The sequence below is a fragment of the Vipera ursinii genome (assembly GCF_947247035.1).
Source record: "Vipera ursinii genome assembly, chromosome: 7".
In the NCBI taxonomy this organism is placed as follows: Eukaryota; Metazoa; Chordata; class Lepidosauria; order Squamata; family Viperidae; genus Vipera; species Vipera ursinii.
Window position 1 is genome coordinate 51,699,136 of NC_139521.1, and position 20,096 is coordinate 51,719,231.

The 20,096-nt window shown below is 33.4% G+C and overlaps 1 protein-coding gene across 2 annotated transcripts in view; it reads right to left on the reverse strand.

Moving 5' to 3' along the window:
- Nucleotides 1-20,096, reverse strand: part of LRBA (LPS responsive beige-like anchor protein) — a 370,314-nt gene that overhangs the window by 275,730 nt on the left and 74,488 nt on the right. Inside the window, exons 23-31 of one of the 2 annotated variants that reach the window (XM_083367801.1) lie at nucleotides 15,018-16,010; nucleotides 14,014-14,189; nucleotides 12,195-12,348; nucleotides 9,929-10,109; nucleotides 9,386-9,516; nucleotides 8,485-8,592; nucleotides 7,429-7,567; nucleotides 5,531-5,978; nucleotides 330-460 (exon numbers count right to left, since the gene is read on the reverse strand). In XM_083367801.1, coding sequence (XP_083223927.1) covers nucleotides 330-460; nucleotides 5,531-5,978; nucleotides 7,429-7,567; nucleotides 8,485-8,592; nucleotides 9,386-9,516; nucleotides 9,929-10,109; nucleotides 12,195-12,348; nucleotides 14,014-14,189; nucleotides 15,018-16,010 — 2,461 coding nt within the window. Of the gene's footprint in view, nucleotides 1-329; nucleotides 461-5,530; nucleotides 5,979-7,428; nucleotides 7,568-8,484; nucleotides 8,593-9,381; nucleotides 9,517-9,928; nucleotides 10,110-12,194; nucleotides 12,349-14,013; nucleotides 14,190-15,017; nucleotides 16,011-20,096 lie in introns of both variants that reach the window. The other variant, XM_083367800.1, reaches the window with a different exon arrangement.

The following is a 20,096-nucleotide window of genomic DNA, read 5'->3' on the forward strand; positions in this document are numbered from 1 at the left end:
AAGGGCGGGATATAAATGGAATTAAAATAAATAAAATAAATAAATAAATATAACAATCTTTGCAGTAATGTCAGCACTTAAACTGGGGACATAATACTTACGCAAAAGTATTCTAAGAGCCAAATTTATAATAAATAAAAATAAATTAAAAGTTAAAAAAAGAGAAAAGATCAGTGCTTAGGATTCTTTTGAGTAGTTCTTAGCCAAGGAAACTCAACTTTGCAATTTCAGTTGGGTGGTATATGATGTCTCGGTAGCTGAATTACAAATATATATCACATTGCTTTGTTATTTTATTTTGCACAATTCATCTCCATTCTCTCACTTACTTGGAGAGCTTCCATTTACATCTGGGCCTTGGGAAGAATCCAAAGAAGAAACCACACTAACAGCATTTGTAGGCACGTTAATTGTAGCTGCAGATGAACTCACTGACTTCCTTGGTGCCACAACCACACTCCTATGACAGAAAAGAAGTGTTGCAAACTATATTTTAAATGCTTGTGAATGACCAAATGTATATTTAAAATATATAACAAACTCAGACTTATGCAAAGTAGTCAAGTTTGAAATTTAGATATTACTTCTCTTTTCTCAGAAATGTCAAAATTTTATTGTATGTTCTAAGGATATCAAATTGTTATTAAAAATCTACTAATCTTTAAAGATACTCTAAAACACATTCTGATTTTGCCCTTTTATGTCAACACTTTATATTATTTCTAATGAAAACTATACAAAAGTAGTTTTAAGCAAAGTAGTCATCACTGGAATCTCTATACTTAAAACAGACATTTGCACAAAAGATTAAATAAGTTGAAGATTACTTAAACAGAAGTTTAAAATTAAAATAAACTAGACCAATATATGTTTTTAACTTTATATATAAGTTACTATAGAAATGACCTATGAAATTAGTGCTCTAGCTTAAATATTCAGAAATATTCAAAACTGAATATAATCCATGTTTCAGTTTAGAAATTTATATTAGAAAGAATAATTGTGGCAAACCAATTTCAATTAAATAGTAATGTTTTATTCCAAACATCTAAAATATCCAGTTAACCATACATAAAAGACACTTTTAATTGCAAGTTAGCTCCATAAACATGCGACACCCCTGTTAATGAGCTAAGGAGTACAGTTGATATATATTATGGACTCCCAAAGCAGTGCTTCTTTTTAATTACCTGGTGTTAACTATAAGCCAAAAGTCTTCAACATTCAATTTATTTAATCAATTTATTCTGTTGACAGTACTGTTAAGTAGTGGTAGAAAGTATTCCCTTAATAGCATTAAAAATATGTTGTTTGTAAATAAAACACATTAACACTGACTCCAAATTCAGATATATAAGGTAGAAATGTTCTAGCAGCTTATAAATTTATTAAAAAGATATTCTTATTTCTTCCCATTTTAAGTTCCACTGATTGCTATAACTAAACTGGGCTTGATTAGACATTCTGAACATTATAAATGAATAGGTATTCACCATGGATGTTATAGTGTGGATTGAATTATTACAAGGGTGATTGCTAATGTTAACTATACATTAAAATATGGAAGCAAAAGCCACCTGAGCCCCAGACCAAGGAATTAAGCCATAAATGTAGATATTTTCCACATGCACATAAACGTGCACAAAAAAGGTTATATATTCATTTATCAGAATATGATCTTTGATTTTCAATTTAAAAACAATTTAAGATTAAAGACTTATCGATTTTAGATGTATGCTAAGTTTTGATTATTTTTTTTATTAATTATGATTAATAGTTTAATTTTGAATGGTCAGGGATAATACTTAATGCCCTCCAAAATACAGATATTTTTTTTAGCTACATCATTTTGCTACGTAGAAAAAAATACAGTATTTTTGCTACATCCTATCAAAAGTTAAAAGTTAAGATATTGTGAATGTGTGATTAGCAATTATCATTGTACTTTGCCATAGATTCTGAATCATTTATTTGTAGCAAGGATGCAGTAGTGTTACTGTCCTTCAATGAAAGAAAAATGTTTCCCTTTTCATCCTGTAGAAACTGTACGCATTGGTAGATGCATGAATGAAAAGAAGAGAATTTGTTGGATTATGTCTTTTAAGAGATACATGTATCCATGTGAGTGTAGGAATATTTGGAACCCTGCAAGCTCTACTTAACATCCCAAGTCAAGTAGTTGTTCATTAATTAACAGATATGAACCCATTATTAAGCAACTGAATAATGTAAAACAAAAACCAAAGGCACTTTTAGGCCCTGTGGCTATGGGAATTCTTTTGGCTTTTTTTTTCAAAGCTGAAGCCAAGCCCAGCCTTGTCCATCATCCAGGACAAACATGCGGTGGTAGCAAGAAGATGGCGAAGGTCACCTGGGAGAGTGAGTGCAGGCCAACAGAAAGCCAAAAGGCTTAGATGGGGGGAGATAGGCAGATGTGGCCATAAGTGTGGGCAGGTTGCCAAGTACCCACTTTTAAGCCAATAATTAAAACGTCTGCACTGCTTACATTATTTATTTCATCTATTTTTTTCAAAACTGATGACTACTGAAGTAATACAACTACATTCTCATAATTCAGTTAATTTGCATATTTGACAGATGACCTCGTATGTTAGAAAGATAAATATATAACCACACTTACATAAAATCATTGCAAAAACTCTGAAATACCTTAAAAATAGGAAAAGGTTTGCCTTCAAATCTAAATTTCACTGCAAAGAACAACTATTTCTACTACTCTTTTTTATGACTGAAAAATGTAAGATCATATTTCAGTACTTTTAATAGCTATACCACAGACAACTTTGCTTACTTTATTTTATTCAACGGGACATTAGATAATTCCTAACATTTCTACTGTAAAAAATGAAATAAAATAGTATTTTGGCTCCTGGTAGATTATAGAAAATAAATACTGCAAATAGTCTGCCAATTCACTGTCTCTACTTCCTTAACGAAAAAGCCAGACCAGGCCTTGAACTTTTATCAAGATAGATCCCTGGCACCCACTAATCACCAGATTGGATCTCCATGTAAGATAAAAGAGTAGTTTGGTGTATGGGAAAAAGCACACATCATCTTCTTGTTTGCAGAAATCCACAACCTGCCAGCCTTTCAGCTAGGTCTCACTCACGTAGCTGTTACTGTATATTCTCCAGCAATGGCTGAAAAGTTGATAATCCTTAAAATATGAGGAGAGTTTTGATTTCTGACACAACATTCCTGAGATAAATGTAGGATCAGAGAGATGCTTTGAAATTCTGAGAGATACTTTTCTGTTAAACTGCTACATAGGAAAAAATATTAACAAGGTTTCTTCCCCCCAACCCCAAAAATTAATTAACAAAGCCCTGTGTCCCACATTAGACAATACGTTAAATATAAACCAGATACACTTAAGTTCCATAGAGCATCCTGAAGCCAGCTTGCTCCAAGTTTCCAATTGTAACGTTAGTATTGTGATGTCCCTGGAGATAAAACCCAGTTCGTTTTCTGAACAACAGGTCATAACCCATTACCCATAATCAACCTAAAACTGTAGCACATGCGCAAGCACACACACACACAAATAAATAAATACTGGGGGTAAAAATGAGAGCAGACAATGGGACAAGTTTCTATAACATGTTAAACTCTTACAAGAAAATCCATTTTACAAAGTGTTGGTTTTAGTTTTTGCTCCTTTAATGCACCAACATTATATTTTGTATTCACTAATGCATTCAAATTAATTTTCATCACTTTCTTCAATCTGCATAATAACTGGAAATTTAGAAGCTAAGTAAGCAAATTCACATTCCTGTATAAAGCCAAGAATATAGTTTATTTTAATGAAACCTAGTTTGTTTTAGCTCGAATGAATAAAATTGAACAATTGAGCATTAAAAAACAACTTTAGTCATGCAAAGATTTTCAGTTTTATGGTTATTTTTTCCTTTCACAAACACTACATGTATACAATTCATTCACTGTATCTTTGAGACAATATGATAGTAACTAATTTTTATTTTATGTGTTAAATTTATATGTCGCCCATCTCACTAATGGAGGAGTCCCCAACCCCAAGTCCATGGACCAGTACTGGGCTGTGGCAGGCCAGCAACTGGTCCTCACAAACAAGCAAAGCCCCATCTGCAGGATGCAGGCAGCACACAAAACCACACCCTCTCCGGTCCGCGGAAAAACCTCTCTCCACATAACTGGTCCCTGGTGCCCAAAAGGTTGGGGACTTCTGCACTTCTATTAATTGACTAATACAAAGTATAGAATGCATGTGACAGAGATTAATTTAATTAATTGTTAATTGTCAGTTAAATTATATTATCAAAGAATTAACAATCCTAGATGCTAACTACAAATATACATTGAATGTGGAATAGAATGATGCGTGCGCTATGGTAGAGCAATACATGGCATTAAAATTCACCTTACTAGTATACCTATTCATTATATAGTAAATTATGACCCAGAGATGCATACACCTTCTCATGAAATTCCTTTTCTTGCAGTTCTTCCCTAGCAATTATATATCTTTCAATCTACACTCTTAGTGTCCTTTTATTCTAATAAAGTTTTGAAAATAAATCACATGCAGTCTGGCATAAAAAATGATACTATCTTTTATGTCATTATTTGGTCTTCTTAAATCGCAACAATATAAATGTATGCTTATGCTTTTTAATTCTGAATTTGTTCCTGTAATGCAAAAACAGCACAAAGCAATCCTGAAAAAAACCTGAACAAATGCTGACTTTCCTTTCTACCATCTGCAAAAGCTTACTTTTTAAAACTTATTTTTGCTGGTTTAACATTTTAGCATTATGGCTAAATTATTTGCATTTAATACCACAATATGGAATCTCAATCCAAATAGTTTTACTGTTATTCTATGATTGCTTTACTTAAAAGTTGGCAATATTTCTTAAGTATATCTTGGTGATTTGGATTCTAAAATTATTTATTAAATAATCTTCACTATGTAACACATATTGCTAATTAATAATTAACATTTTTATGTGTTTTATCTTTAAGTTAGAGGTAGTCCTCAACTTATAACCATTCATTTAGTGACAGTTCAGTTACAACAATTCTGAAAAAGTGACTTATGACCATTTTTTACACCTATGACTTGCAGCATCCCCATGGTTAGATGATAAAAATTCAGACACTTGGCAACTGATTCATATTTATGAGGCTGCAGTGTCTTGGGGTCATGTGGTCATGTTTGCAATCTTCTGACAAGCAAAGTCAATGGGGAAGCCAGATTCACTTAAAAACCGCGTTACCAATTTAACAACTGTAGTGATTCACTTAAGAACTATGGCAAGAAAGATCATAAAATGGGACAAAATTCACTAAACAACTGTCTCACCTAGCAACTGAATTTTTGGGCTCAATTGCAGTCGTTAAGTCGAGGACTGTCTATACTATCCTTTTAGATTTATAAAATATATTTGCAGGGAAAATATTTTTAAAAATTAAAGTTATTTTATATGTTATTTTATATAGGTCAAGGTTTAATCATCCTTACCTGTCAAAGGATTGGAATTGTATTGGTTGTGCAGAGGCACCATCACCAAGGACTCCAAGAAAAACAGGTGGAAGAACAGCAGGGTCCACCGTGGCCCCATCTGCAGGAGCACTGACCAAACTTCTTAGGATGTCTTTTACATTGACGTTTTTTGCAGTTTGCATAGAGGATGCAGTTTTACCATCTACCTCATTATGTACTTCATTTTTATTTTCTTGAGATTTATTAACTTCTGAAGAAAGAGTACATAATATTTCACTGATTGCATCTGGACCTGTACTTATACTCTGTCTTTCTGGTTCAGTAACCTTCTCAGAATTGTGCCCTGATCCAGAATGTGCTTTCTCCTGAATTCCCGAATCCGTTCTTTGTGCAGACGTCACACTTTCTGACTCCTTGGCAGGTTCCTGACTTAAAATGGTAATAGCTTCAGATTGTTCTTCCTTATCTTGAGAAATAAATAGGATATAGTATAAAACATCAGAATTTTTAAAAGTGATGAGATTATTTTATAAACAACTGCTATCTTAACAAAAATTACAACAAATACCTGTTCTTAAAGATTCCCATTCTTAATTCATCATATAGACAATACTAGAGGTTACTGTAACTAAGAATTCCAAATTGATTCTATGCTAGAGCAATTAAAATTACATTGCATTTATAATACTTATGAGGTCTCTTTACTTATCAGATACTAGGGGTGAAAAGGAACTGGTTATGTAGATAAGCTACAGCTTGTCAAAAAAGAACATAGTGAATCTAGAAAACATTTAAGGCTATAATGTACAGAATATCAGGTCTGCTATAACTGGTGGAAAATTGTTTCAGATTCCATCCAATCTTGCTATTCTTATAAAGCTAATTTCCAGCAGAATCATCCTATTTGGGAAGTATGTTGATGGCTTCTACATCTCTTTCCTGCCATCTAGTAATTATCCGGAACTTTGCAACTTTGAATTTTCCAGTCATACAAATCATACAAGCAAAAACAGCAGGACTCTTTACCTACAAGCAAAAACGTACTAATAAATCAATGCACGAATCTGTCTATTCCAGTCTATTTTTCTACTTGAAATGATCAATTTATCCTTCAGCTAAACACATTGTTGCACTTGATTGTAATTTATATCAAAGTATGAACATAAGATATCATCCAATTAATTTCTGAAGAACATTGATCCTATTTTGTGTTTATTACTAATATATTTTTATCTATTAAACTTGCATTAAATGAAATATTAAAAATAATGTTCTGGACAGTAAGCAAAACTTGTTTGAAAAATAAACTTTGGATGATCAGTTCCAAGAATCTCTGAGGTCTAATAAACTAACTTCATATTTAGAAGTAATATTCAGAAGTTTTTGATATCAATTTTCAAGTGGCAGATTAAATGTAATCTTTCAATTCATATTTTTAAAGTACACATATGAAAGTCTATGTTGCTAATATCATTTTTCATAATCAAAACAAGTATCATAGATCAATGAATTATTCAGAATGTTAACAAAGATTATTTTGAATAGAACCTAATCTAAAAATAAAAATATTCACCATTATGCCCCCATTATATAAATGAATAGAACAATCATATACATATACACATACACACACACACACACACACACACATATTGTACACTGTATGAATATATTTACTGAATAGTAGTTTGCAAACTGATCTGTATGGCCTGCTAATGTTTTTAAGAGTATTCCCCAACCTCAGCAATGTTAAGAGGAATGGATCTCAACTCCCAGTTTGAATTCTCCAGTAAGCATGGCAAATGCTAAGAATTCTAGGAATTGAAGACACATGTCTTCAAGTTGCAGAAATTTATAATATTATGAATATCCTACTCTGATCAATAAAGTATATTTCCAGGTGCTACAATACTAACCTATTTTGGGTGACTGAGTAGGTTGAAATTGCCTCCGTTCATCTTGAGGTTCCAAGATATCCCTGTATTTTGATACCATGAGTACAGAGATAAAATATACTACAGCCAAAGCCAAGAACTGTGCTTGCTTACTGTCCTCCTAAAAAACCAAAAACATATAGAAATTATTTTGTCATACGCTAAGACCTGAATTATATATTATTACCACAAAATAATTTCCTAAATAATTACAAAAAAAATCAAAGGAATTTATTTATTAGGGCTGTGTGAATCACATGGAGTGATTCTTTGGGAAGCAAAGTATTCATTCAAATCTGTTGCTTGATAAAACAGCTTACCACAAGTCTTTCAAAGAGCTCCCCATAATATGTTATGATGAGAATATAAGAAAAGACTCTTTACCAGCACTAGCAGTGGAATTCAGAGGAGCTCTTTTAAAATTTGCAGAAGCACGTTTAGAACTCTGCATTTTTATTCACTTAATCCTGGACTAAATCCTGATCTTTGCTAATCGCATATGTTGATAAAATAGCAAAACATTTTGTTTTATAACTTTGAATATTGTGTTACACAGAGACTTCCTCTCATGTAGAAACGTTCTAATCTAGGCAATTGATATTATTCTAGTTTTATATTTGAATGAAATAAAACATCTACAACTTCAGAATTCTATTGACATTGGGAAATATTCTACTGCCATTGACATCTATTGGTGATGTACTAAAAATCATTTGAACTCATTCCAGTCCTATTTTTTAAATAGAAAGAACTTGTGTTGTCCTGATGGCTCAACTATTCCAGGAACACAGTGATAACATTCTGGTCTTTAATACATTCCAATTAAAAAAAAATATTCACAAAATTGAAGCCACCTGCAGAAACAACTGTTAATATAAACTTAAGCTTTTTACATGATCTCAATTCCTGATTTGCTATTTCCGTAGTATTTTACAATTCTTGTACATCTACTGTTAGATTTTGGTATTATGGAATGGTGCATAAGTTTAATAACTATACATGATTATTTTTAAAAAAGAAGTAGGAAAAATTGCTCACTATATCTCTGAATACCACTGCACGGAGCCGATTAATATCCATATCCTGTAGAAGCCTCTCAAGGTCTCTTATTGGAGACATACCTCCAGTTACAATATCAACTGGATTCTGTTCAAAAGAAAAAGGGGGCAAATATTATTTCATTTGGAAGATTTATCTATAGATCTTATCTATATCTGATGAAAAATCAGTTACATTGTAGTTTTTCAAATATTTATATAAGGTTTGAAAACTCTTGTGCCTGTGATCTTTAGCTGGGCAAAATGGTGCATCATAGGGCAAAATCTTGTCCACAAATGTACCTCAAATGGGCTAACCTACAGAATGCCACAATCCATTACTCCTGAGAAAATGAAATTTGGAGAAGTTAAAACTACTTCAGTAGCTCGGCTATTGCTATAGTCACACGATCCTCAATTTTAACATTCCACAGCAGCTTCTCAACCACTCGATCCCTCATTTGTTCGCCCAGGGAAGGGGTAGGCAACCTTGGCTCTTTTATGACTCATGGACTTCAACTCCCAGAATTCCTAAGCCAGCTTGGGGAAGGAAGAAAGAAGGAAGAAACAGGGAGGGAGGGAGGGAGGGAGGGAGGGAGGGAGGGAGGAAGGAAGGAAGGAAGGAAGGAAGGAAGGAAGGAAGGAAGGAAGGAAGGAAGGAAGGAAGGAAGGAAGATATCTGAGGTCACTGCCAACTTATATTTGATACATATTTCTTCCTGAAAGGTGTCAGCATTTATATGTTATTACATACAATTTAAAATAAATGTCTAGGTAATTAAACAACCATACTTGGTTTTTCATACCTACATTAATATAAAAAAGTCACATAAATGTACTCATCAGGATACAGAGGAAAAAAATCATCATTTGCCACCATTAACTTAAAAAAACCCACTTGCCTTTGCTCCAGTCCTTCCTGAGGCTATAAGGCTTTGTATTGTTTTCTGATGTTTAACATTTTCTCCACTAGTCTTCATTAACATATGCTGTTGCTGACATTCCAAACAATTTCTGACGGCTATCGCACATACTAAAATGAAAGGATATATTTTAGGGACTGCTGAATTTCAAATACAACCAGCAAATAAACATAACTAACCTAAAGATAAAGACAAAATGTTGTCACAAAGCATGTAGAACATTATATGGTTCTGGACCATTTAGTTGCAGAAATACACTAATTATCCCTAGAACATTGGCTATTCTAGAATGTTTTGTACATAAGACTCAAGAATTTCCAATTCCTTCTAGAAAGGAAGAAATAATTCCTTTTCCACTCTGCAGAACTTTTCTCCAGTCAGCCTTTTTTATATAAATGGCCATTAGATCTCTAGACAGATACAGGAGCATTATAAGTTTGACAGGAATTTTCTTTGTGAATATATTAAAGATAATTTATCAAAGATAAAAAACATGTCAATGCTAGACAACTATTTGCTTACCAAGTCGAAGACATTGCCTTAAAATTCCACCAGATGACATATTTTTCTCTGACTCAATTTCAGTAAATCCAAGGGAACTTGCAAAGATCAATACATCCACAAGGCTAATTAATCTTTGAAGGAATGCTATGGAAGCTTCCACTGATAATCCTTGAGTTGGCTCAATGCTTTCCAATTCATGCTGGAAAATGGAAAATATTTATTTATTTTTATATGCTTTCCTAAATTACCCTAGTCCAGAGGTAGGCAACCTTGCCTCTTTTATGACTCTTGGACTTCAACTCCCAGAATTCCTGAGCCAGCATGGCTGGCTCCGGAATTCTGGGAGTTGAAGTCCACGAGTCATAAAAGAGCCAAGGTTGCCGACCCCTGCCCTAGTCCAATGTCACTATGGTTGTTTATCAGGTAGATCTCACTTAGCAACTGCCTCAGCGAGCAAGTATTTGAAGTTACAACAATAACGAAACTATAATAACGAAGCTACTAAATGCTATAATCAGGAACCCTTTACACTAGATGGTGCTAGTACATTCCTTTCAATGCATATTCCCCATTGTGTGCTTCCTTACTTTCTTGTAATCCTTTCCTCTCCAATGAATATAAACACAAACATTAATTCCCTTTTTGCTAGTTATCCCAGTACTAGGGTAAGCATTCCAAAGGATGAGACAGTGGGGAAAAGGGGAAGGTACAATAAAATTGTAAGCAGTCACAATCAAATTATTTTCCATAGTTGCTATGTCATTTAGCAACCAAGTTACTGGTCCCAATTCTGGTTGCTAAATGAGGACTAGCTGTATACATGGAATTGATGTTTGAATTCATTTGTCCAACAATCTAGGAAATAATGACAATATGAATAATAAACATTGGTCCCAATTACTGTTGGAACAGGATGATCTCTATTTTCCCAAAGAATTTTTTAATCAACTGTGTGTTGAAGGAATTGGCCAATTGGCTTGTTGTCTGAGCCTGACCTTTTGGGCTGAAATAGAGTAATTGATCTAAAGTCACCTAGCTAGCTTTCATGCTATATTCTCTTGGTTCTAGCTTTGTGTCTTAATCACTAGACTAAATAATTATAAATAATTTATATTGTTTATAAATAATATAAAACTATTTCAGAATTGGTTCTATGAAGAAACAAGTATAACATTAAGTGAACTTGACTGTCTAGGTATCATAACAAACAAACTTTAAATTACTACAGAGAAAAATCTGAAATAGAAATAAAATCGACAAATATTTCAGCAAATTGTAAAAAAATACATGCCAGAATGTGATTGTAGTTTCCAAACATTAGTAGTCTAGTGAACAATGATTGACACAACAGCACAGAGAATCTTGTTCCCTTTAGCCCTTTCCTGGATACAAAAGTTCCATGTCTGTTACTTCCAAAACCCTCTGTAATTCCTAGTGTGACTGCCTATTCCCCAGAAAGGAAATTTATGACAGCACATCACACATTATTGTTTTGAGCTGACAGTCATGGTGCCCTGTTATATATAGGCTAAGGAACTGCATCAAAGTCATGGTGTCCCTATGGGACTTTTGAGAATAAGGGAAAGGGATAACATATGAGAGCGAAGGTGTATGAATAAATGCATATGTTATTCTTTAACTGGCAATCTGGTTCAAAAAATTGTGAATCATGCATTAAACTAATTATGAAATGTTCCAAATTATTTTATTCTATGATAGACTTCATTAGTAAAGCAAAAATTGCATTTATGATAAACTTTTAACAGCAAAAAGATTAGAAGTGCCGAAAACACAAAACAGGCTACCACTCCAATCTGGTATCCCCTTCAAAAATTGTTTCCTGGGCTTGGAAGAAGCTATATGCACAGATGATAAATTGATATGTCATAAACATATACAAATGGCAGTGCTTCATTCACATGGTTGCAACTGTCATCTTACCCTTTTGCCCTCCTTACATATGCCTCTGGATGATACTATAGAACATGAGCACATATGGGCAAGAAGGGGAAAGAAACAGACTGATTCCAAGTACCTCATCTTTAATAAACTTAGATTGGATCTGAGAGAATGTTTTCATTTATCCTTTTTCACTCAGTGAAAAGAAAGGCAAAATGAAGTCAATGTCACATAATTCAGTTTTTTAGTGTTGGCTCACAGAACAAATTCCCCCCCCCTGCAGCAGAGCCATAAGCAAGCACACTTGAGCATAATTTTAGTTTAGTATAATCCAATGCACAAAGACACAAAGCATCACTTATGTATTGGAAATTGGATTTCTTACCGTAGTAGATGTAGCAGCTGAAAGCAAAGGTAATATGCCACCACAAGCCATAATCATATTGTCCATCACTTGAGAGACAAGATGAATCGTGTTATGTACAAAGATGACATTATCACTGCTGTTCACGAAGTCCATCACAGTCTTGGTAGAATGACTGCTCCAAAATAAAATATACAGGATATATGTATTTTCTCTTGCAATGTTACAAAGTACTTATTTATTGAAATATTATTTACTTACATCCACCAGAAATTTCTCCTGCAGCCAAAAATCACACATCAGCATTCTAAGTTATTTATTTATTTATTTATTTATTTATTTATTTATTTATTAGTTTTTAGTTACCAATGCATCTTCTTCTTAACTTGAAAATCCCTCTCCTTATCTTTCTAATTTTCTCTAGAACATAGAACTCTAGAAACTATGTTTAAGTATGTGGTGAATATTTATTATTAGGAACCCCAATTATTTAATATCTGCAAAAGACACTGAATAAATTATCAGAATAAGTTTCCCTTGGGGGGTCACTTAGACAGTGAACTGGGTGGTGTTTAAATTTGATAAAATAAATTAATAAAGTGGATCTGAAATCATTCCTCCTAAGAGGAAACCAGTAACTTATAATGATATTGCACACTTCACTCTCTAAGCCAAAAGTTATAAAAATAGAAAGCATAAAGAAATTTAATTCCTGTTACAACAAATGGATGCAATAAATTCCTTCTATTTCACCAAAGTATTCACTGCATGTGATTTAATACATTTTCATTTCAGTCAATCAATAGACTAAAACAATAGACTAAAACTTTGGGTATCCCAAAGGTACTTTTCCAAAAGGCAATTGTACTTTGTTTTTCCCTGAAGATATTTCATTTCTTATCCAAGAAGCTCCTTCAGTTATGAGTGTTCATCTGAGTGTTCACACTCAGAACTGAAAAAGCTTCTTCGATGAGAAGCAAAACATCTTCAAGAAAAACAAAATCCAGCTGCCTTTTGGAAAAGCACCTTTGGGACAACCATGACCTCGATGACTGAGAATCTCCATAGACATGATAAGGATGGTAAGTTCAGACTGGACAGTTAGACAATAGTCCTTTTTATTCATCTATATATCTTACAAAATCATTTTCTAATGAGGGTGAAGGTTTGTTCTCCAAGTTTGTGAGTTGGTTTCTGAATGTTTCATTGCCAGGCTAGGTAACATCTTCAGCGGCATTTGAAGATGTTACCTAGCCTGGTAACAAAATGTTCGGAAACCAACCCACAAACTCAGAGAACAAACCTTCACCGTCATCCTAAACCCAAACTACATATATTCGTCATTTTCCAATATTTGATTCTTTTTTTAAAATAACACCCAAATGCTCAAGGGAATGTCTTGCGCAAGGCAACTTCTTTTCAGTAATTCTGGATGTTGCTGAATCTCATTTTAAAAAAAGAACCATAGTGTTTCAGTAAAATAGAACAAGTTTGAAAGGGGGAAAAAGCAGCTTACAAATTTGGGTTTTGAAGAAGCATTTTCCTGTTCAAATAAAATAAAATCACAAGGAAAAAACGTATAGAAAGAGTATATTTTTAATGCAATGCAATTCTTGATTCTGAACAATCTTTGTATTATATGAAAACATTATTCAATCAAGCATTTCAGAAGATGCTAATGCAACTTGGTTACAAAAGGCTCCAATTCAACTTTGAGAACTGAGTTATATATTACAATTCATCCATTTTAAAATATAATTGGATTTTTTTTCTAATTAGGATACAATTTTACAGATTTTGCTTATACTATGTAAACTGTCTAAGATTTCATAGACATTACCTTCTCCACATTTGTACATCTGTTTCTATTGAAAAGAGGAGATCTGTAAGCAAGCGTTGATGCATTTGAGACCATTGGAATTCAGGAATACGGAACATGGTAGATCTAGAATCCTTCCTCTGTCCATCTGCAGGAGTTACTACATTTTGATGTGATGAATCATACTGCCTAGATGTCTTCGTAAACAATATATATTGAGAGATATAAATCAAGCTGAAGATCACACTGAAAGTTTCATCTGAGCCTTATATATCTAATTCCAGGAAAAGCAGATATCTAACAGGAAAAGCTGTTCATACTCTAGAACAGATATGTCAAACTCACAACATGTGACGTCACACAACGTATTGGGAGAGTTTTGCCATTGCCGGCAATGGGGTGGGCACGGCTTCCAGATGACGCGTCCAGCTCGCAAGCTGGCAGTTTGACACCCCTGCTCTAGAAGGTATGATATGGTCAATACTAATGTTATAAAGTCATAATTATTTGAGGACTGTGCTTAAATAGGTAAAAATCATATCAATTCTATATACTACTTAGCAACTATGCCACCATCTCTGCCAACCAAGACAAGAATAAGCAGCAGCTAGACCTTACCACATAGGGTGCATATATTGCTGCTGCCTGTGATTTTCCTCCTTTGAGGAACTGTGATGTAACTTGATGATTATCCATTGGAAGGTATTTCTGCAGGAGGGAAGCACTTAGGAACATCACTTTAATTAGGAATAAAGCATAAGTGATGCAAATCTTGCATACACTCTAGTTCTAAATTATTAAACACAATTATACAGAAACCTATGTAACATTTTAATCTTAGCTTTATAATATTTGCAGTTAAAACATCTAACCTATTTAGGTCACTTTATAAATCTGTAAACATTCTTAATTATAACTGCTATAAAAAGTTAGCTAAGTAGACAGACATTCACACACAAACATACACACAATCATGCCATCTGGTAAATATTTTTAACTTAAGAAGAGAGTAGTGCAAAACCTACCTCAGTAATGGCTCTAGGAGATTGATTTACTTCTGGATTTGCATGGGGTTTTAATTCTAATCTTTCGGTATCTGATGCAATGCTGGAAACATCAAGTCTGGCAATTTTCTTATCTGAAGCAATTATTGCTTCTGAAGTCTGTGGTTGTGTGCTATCTACAACTGTCTTGGTTTGGGGTTGATTAGTATTTTTGTCATCAAGGTTATTCTCATTGTCTGAAGTTGACTGAGCTCTGTTTATTTCAGGACAACTGATTTCTGGCAAGCCATCCGGCTGTTCTGTTTCCACTGATCCTTCAACAGTTTCAGGAACTACTTCTATTGAAACAGGTTCTTTTGAAGCAGTGCACTGCTGTATAATTGAGGTTACCTGGCTATCGCACAAGTCATGATCCTCAATGGGTTTTGGAACACATTGTTCTGATGTAAGTGCCAGATTAGTCTCCTCTTTTAAATCAACAAAATCTTCATCCTCCTCCACATACACTTCTGGTGTTACATTTCCTAACATTTCTGGACTTTCTAGTGTTTCAACATTTTCTAAAGGTGATTGTGAATCAGTGGTACATATTCCTTTTTCTTCATGGTTTATTCCAGTAATTTCAGCAGTACAGTCTAAGCTCTGTTTTGTAATTTTGGCTTGTAGGGGAAGATCTAAACTAGGTGCTCCATTTAAATCAAGAGGTCTCTGAATATTTTCTGTTTCGGTTTTTTCTTTGTTTGTTTCTGAATTATTGTGTTCATCAAAATCAGATAATCTGCTTTCATCTTTCAAAACACTATTGTTCATGCTTCTGTTGTCAGTATCAACTGAAGAAGTGTCAGCTTCTTTTTTTTCAAGATGATGGAGCTTCTCTGTAACTTCACCTTCTTTACTAATACCTGAAATTGTTCTAATAATGGATGATGGACCAGCAGTGCAGCATTTGTCTCCTTTCTCTTCATATTCCCTGAACATCCGAGAAAGGTTCTGTTTATGTATTTCAAAAGTTACCTTTTAAAAACAGAGCAGATGGAAATGTTTTAATTTTAAAATATTTAATATTTACGTCTTGCTATATTTCCCCAGTAATATGTAGAAGTTTACAGAGTAATTGTAAATGTATGTACCTATCACAGTATCCATATAAACCAGTTAGATAGAAATTAATATAATTTGGTCTAGTTTTAATGGAGTGAGTTTATGGTTTCATGGATACTGTATTTGCAAGCTACCACAAGTGATAGAATAAAAACACTTAATATATAAATAAACCCATATCACTCTGTAGACTGAACGCTTAACTACGGTATTATTTTTATATAGATAAGAGTTACCTCAAAATAAATCAATGTTCAATTCTAGAAGCACTTGGGCTGGAAAAAGCCATATATCATACCTTAGCCAGCCACATTTCCACACCTACTTATGAGCATCCTGTACTATATTCCTTTTATGTATTTACTGCAGGGCAACAAGTTTTAATATTAATCCATTTGTTTAGTTCCAACTGGATCTTTCCTTAAAGTGAAACTGAGTTCATTTCTTGGTCCAGGCATTGCCTATATGGTTGGTGGTACTTTATGGGGTTATTAACAGCTGCAATATCATTAACTGGATTCTTATTATGCAGCAAAGAAAAGAAAAGGGAGAGATTGAGGTAAATATGACTCAAAGGAACTATATCTCAGCACTAGAGGCATAGCAACACAAGGTCTCTTGCTGCTGCTGACATTTCAACTATGGATACTGAACACATAGTCTGCAAACACATTGTACTGAAATACCAAAACTAAAGAGACAGAAAAACATCAAATTGTGTTGGCAGCATAACCAACCTTGCAATCAAGAGCTGATTAGGCCAATCACAGTTCAAAGAGAGATCCAAATGTATAGTATACATATTCTACATACATATAATTTCAAATATACAATTTCTATCTGAGAAAAATTAGACATTAGGAACTACCTCTGTGATAGGCTGGGCCTATATAAATTATCATGCCAAAAACATTTATGCCTCCCTACTAAATTCAAGCCTTTATCCATCCTGACAAAAACAGAGTTAAAATCATTTTAATTTGTAAATCTTCATGTCTGTACAAATTTTTTGTACATTGTGTACAATGTACAATCATGATCATTAGGTCATACTCTGAACAAGGTTTTTACCTATCAAGGTCACCATGAATACCTTTGCCAATGTAAACCTTTGACTGTTAATTTCTTTGTGAACAGGACAATTTTGAAATGATAAAAAATTATGAGAAGCAAATTCTGCCTTTTCAATTGGGAATTAGAATGTATACCATTTTCTAAGAAAGGTTTCCAGGCATGTCACGTTTCAATGATCTGCTATTTTTCCAATACTGAGTTGATATCAGGTAATTCTATCTATTTCACTCTAACATTCTTACCACTTCATCATTGTTTTATATATAGTAAATTCTATATAGATAAACACTGTAAGATATAAATTATAATAGAGTATTTTTATACTCGGGATATTTAACATATATCTATCATACTTATTTTATATATAATTTAAACTTCCACACTGCTATAACAATTCATCTAACTAGTAGCACACAAAATATTGTTAAGATGGTAGGAAGCCTATGTTTTAATTTCATCATCAACATCACAGAAAACAAAGAAAATGATGGTAAAATAAAATCTATAGTGATCTGAATTTCACAACAGCTCTTCCTGAACCAAAAGCGAATCAGTATTTTCTCCTAGTTGCTATCATGCATTTTTCCATTTTGTTCACTCTCTCTTATCTATGTCAGCAATATATATTTTTCATTCATCTTGACAAAGGTGCAGTGAACTGAGAAATATATAGCTCAATTTTTTAAGATTCATTTCCCAAAGAGCTAACCTAAGCCCTGCAGAGTTTTTCATCACCTAACTTGGTATCTGCAGCCTTAAATATTCTCTTAGGCAAACGAGTTTCAGGGCAATATGCTTTGACAAGGAAATTCATGGACAACTTCTCATTCAGTAACAGGGTACATATTCTATCCTGAATTTCTGTAAAATTGTATTGTTTAATGGATATATAAAAAAGGAACAAATCACAAGTTAAAACTTGCAGAACGTCTTTTCTGTAAAAGCCAGCATTTTATTAGTAAAAGTACATTTATTTATTTATTTATTTATTTTATTTTAATTCCATTTATATCCCGCCCTTCTCCGAAGACTCAGGGCGGCTTTCATTTTTCTTCAGCATGCTTATAAAATGGACAAAATGGCAAGGTCTTTAGAATTATTTGAGGTTAAAATATGTACGATCTCGAGTCCAGTTTTCCATGAAGAACTCTCAAGGTACAGGTCAATATTCAAAGTAGATGAAATGATTGCAAACAACTTATGCTCAAACTACTAATCCTTATATCTATTACTTCTATCCTAAACAGCAGTAGCTACAAAATCAGATTTTACATACTGTAAATGTCTTGCAAAGGTTGGTTCATCAATATTTGTAGCAACAGATTGTGACAGTTGTCTCTGAGATTGTCTTCTAGCCATTGCTGCTTATTGACTACAGCACAGTTGAAATGCTGGAAGCCTTAATTGCTTAGTATTTTGGACAGGAATTGTAAGATTGTGAAAATGAGCTGAAAGCAGTACAACCTGGAAGAAATGCTTCTCTAGGGATGTGATCTTTGCCACTGAATATTGTTCTTTAGAATTCACTCTCTGCCAACCATATGAAAACAAAACTTAGAATCCCTGGCTTTCTATATTCAAAGATAGACTGCTACAGTGCTCTCCAGAATTCCTAAAGACATAAGACAGGTTGATCATTTGATTCTTCAAATATTTTCTAATCCATAAAAATCTGTGCCACAATTGTTAGGTATTTAAAAATACAAAATCTGTTCAATAGATCTGGCATCCACTGAAAATGATTTGTATTGCATATTAAGTTTTTATGGAGGAAAATATATATTTGTTATTCACATTAATAAATAAATAAGGTAAATGACCCTTATTTTTTTGTGCCAAGACAACTGGATAATGTCATCCATTGTTTCACACAAAAAACATGTTTATTTTGGTCTCATGCTTTAAAATAAAAAGAAAATTAATGGCTTTAACCATTATCTGCATTAGATCCTGGTCCCTAATACCACTCAAACTGAGCATGACATGAATTCCGGTTGCTGTAAACCTGCACCGACAACTTGAAGCCTATTAGGTTAGCCAAGGGAATTTCACGTGTACCCTATCTTTAATTTTATACTTCCCTTTAGGTATTTGCAAATGTGCAACTGATAATTTAGAATTAATTACTAGGTATTGCTTTAAATTATCAAGCTAAAAGGCCATTCATTAATCTTCACAACCGTGTGATACCTAATCTATAGCTATTTGCAACATTTGGAAAGCTCCTCTATGCACAACCAGTTAGGACAGTTTCAAGCTAATAAGTACAAGATTCCCTCTATCATTAATTTTAACTTAATTTGACATTCAAGCTCACTAATTGCTAGACAGAAAGATTAGAATGTACTACAAAAAGGCTATGATGATATATTTGGCACTAGATTCAGAGTATAAAAATGATGAAAAGTTAGCTGTTTATAACGATTTAGTTTTTGTTATTCAATGCATCTTTAGGGTATATCACATCAAAGATGAGGTTAAGATTCAAGGCAAAAGAAGACTGGGCATACACTTAAGCAAAAGAGCATTAATTTTGGAGGGTTCTTTTGTTTTAATTTTACAAGATTTCCTGGAAATTAACTTGTGTGCTACAAATCTCCATCAATAATACCTATTCAGCAAAAGTTTCTATTTTTTATCTTAATGAGAGCTTTATTGACCTGTTTTTCCACCCTTCTACAAGCAATGCTAGCAGCTCAGACCTGGAAACTCTCCACACCATTCAGAAAACAAATCAAATTTGACTGTAGGCACCATTACCTGCTGAAACCAATCCCAAGGAATCAGTGAAAAAGAAACTGAGGTCCTGTATACACAAAAGCTTGGCACTTTCTCCAACATAACAAAGCATTTAGCCCCCAAACTGGCAATCTACTTATTATACAGATCAAAACACTGTTTTAAGTCCCAACATTGAATTTAACT